Here is a 2,269-nt window from a genome sequence, read left to right as displayed (position 1 = left end):
GTTGTTGAAGTAATTATGGGCAGGTTACAATATAAAACATGTTTGTCCTAATCATGTCTTGTGATTATTTGACAGGAGTTTTCTTTTAAACTTTGAGTGTATTTAATTTAGTTATAATGTAAGTACAATATAAATTAAACCAAGATTTATAATAATTAATCATTTTGATCCGTATGATAATGTCTGACTGGGCCTCGTCCACGTTATGTTCAACAAATTGAGCCCCGAGGTCAAGAAGGTTCAGAAGCGCTGCTCTAAAATGTTCCTGACTCAGTGAACCTGAGACCTGCTGGAGTTCTTTCAGATCATGAAGAAAGTGACGTTCAGACAGTTTGAAGGGCAGTTCTGTTCTGAACAGAGGGAGGGACTCGGTTTAGTTTTGATCTGCTTCAGTGAATCCAGAGGATCCTGAGGATTTGAATCATTAAAGGAGTTTTTTCTGTCTTCTTTTTGTTTTTAGTTGGTATACGAGTTCTTCATTCGTTTCTTGGAGAGTCAGGAATTCCAGCCCAGCATTGCCAAAAAGTACATAGACCAGAAGTTTGTCCTACAGGTGAGCGACCCAAACAGACACTGGGCATCCTCTGCCTCAGTGTTTGGTTCCTCGTTGATGTTTTTGTGTTTTCTCCAGCTCCTGGAGTTGTTTGACAGCGAGGACCCCAGAGAGAGGGACTATCTGAAGACGGTCCTACATAGAATCTACGGCAAATTCCTGGGGCTGAGGGCTTTTATACGAAAACAGATCAATAATATTTTTCTACGGTGAGCTCTTGTTTTTCATTTCAGCTGCAGTAAAAAGTTTGTTCCTCGTTCTGTCTCACGCCTCTCCTCTGTCTTCCTCTCAGTTTTGTTTATGAGACGGAGCACTTCAARGGGGTGGCTGAGTTGCTGGAGATCTTGGGGAGGTATGTTGCACCTGTGATCCTCCGACACACACGGTCCTGGTCCAGCTCAGCTTTACTCTAACATTAAGATCTGCAGAGGAGGACAAGAAAAGAGAGAAACTGTTTTATATGCAGGATTATTTCAGTCCTTTGGGTCCGAACCTCTTGTTTCTGCACTTGTTTGTTTTATGTGTTTTAAAGTAAACACGGTGATTGAAAAAGTCTTCAAAGTTAAAACTAAAAGTTTTATAAAAGCAGGGTTCATACAAGGACACYTCTGCACACTGCTTTGACCTTTGACCTGCAAACTCAGGCCTTTAGAGTCTGAGATAGAGCTCATTTCTCTCAGCATTGCACGGWCTGACCTTTGGGGTYAATAATCTTTGTAGAAAGATGGACTCAGTAGTTTATGACCTTAGACTTTACTAGATAGAGAGGAAGGGTCAAAGAGAGACATCTACTTATTTAGGAGTTTTAACTGATACAGATATAGATGAAAATAACAAATCTTTATCTTTGTCTCCCCCCTCCCCCCACCTCCCAGTATAATCAATGGTTTCGCTCTGCCACTGAAGGCAGAACATAAACAGTTTCTGGTCAAAGTGTTGATTCCGCTGCATACTGTCAGGAGTCTGTCCCTCTTCCATGCACAGGTAAGACCCCCCACCTGCCTCTGTACTCACCTGAGTCTCTGTGGGGGGGCAGATGTCTCTTAGCCACAGAGARGAWATGAAACAGAACTGCAATAATTTGTTTGTTTGTTTTTCAGTTGGCTTATTGCATTGTACAGTTCTTAGAGAAAGACCCAACATTAACAGAACCAGTAAGTATCAGAACATGARTTACTTCAGAACACTGGAAAATATGTTTTACTTAATGTTTGGTTTTAGTCAGCAGGGATTCTGATTAAACTGTGTTTCATTCTGTCACAACTTTCACTCTTTCATCTTTCAACCWGAGAGTTTCTCCAGATCAGATTTATGTCAGTTCTGTACGTGATTCTGGTTCTGATGCACATCTGATGTTTTTTAAAATGACCTCGTCTGACGCTGGTMTTACATCATGTGTGTTTGCTGCCTGAGATTAGAGCTGCCCCAAATTATTATTTTTATAATCAAWTAATCACAGATTATTTTTTTCCATTAGTCGACTAATCAGATCAAACGTTACTTGAATATAAAACATGCAGCTTATCACACCAGAATGCAGCTGCTATTATATAACCATGGTTAGATTTTAGCTATATGCTAACTAAAAATAATAGCTGTGGAAGGTAAGTTCTGCTCTGCAGATATTACACAGGTTTCTCTTTCATTTTCTTAAAATTAGGGGTGTCCCGATACCAGTTTTTTCAAGACTGAGCACAAGTACGAGTACTTCAGTTT

The 2,269-nt window shown here is 40.1% G+C and overlaps 1 protein-coding gene across 1 annotated transcript in view; it reads left to right on the top strand.

Annotated features, from left to right (window-relative positions):
• Nucleotides 1-2,269, top strand: part of LOC106510757 (serine/threonine-protein phosphatase 2A 56 kDa regulatory subunit epsilon isoform) — a gene marked incomplete at its 3' end in the record, with an annotated part of 20,189 nt that overhangs the window by 14,844 nt on the left and 3,076 nt on the right. The window contains 5 exon segments of the mRNA XM_013999475.1: nt 461-553; nt 632-762; nt 846-905; nt 1,429-1,537; nt 1,654-1,707. Coding sequence (XP_013854929.1) covers nt 461-553; nt 632-762; nt 846-905; nt 1,429-1,537; nt 1,654-1,707 — 447 coding nt within the window.

The sequence above is a fragment of the Austrofundulus limnaeus genome, unplaced genomic scaffold (assembly GCF_001266775.1).
Source record: "Austrofundulus limnaeus strain Quisiro unplaced genomic scaffold, Austrofundulus_limnaeus-1.0 Scaffold2305, whole genome shotgun sequence".
In the NCBI taxonomy this organism is placed as follows: Eukaryota; Metazoa; Chordata; class Actinopteri; order Cyprinodontiformes; family Rivulidae; genus Austrofundulus; species Austrofundulus limnaeus.
The sequence above is the reverse complement of the archived record's forward strand: the minus strand, read 5'-3'. Positions and strand labels throughout refer to the sequence as shown.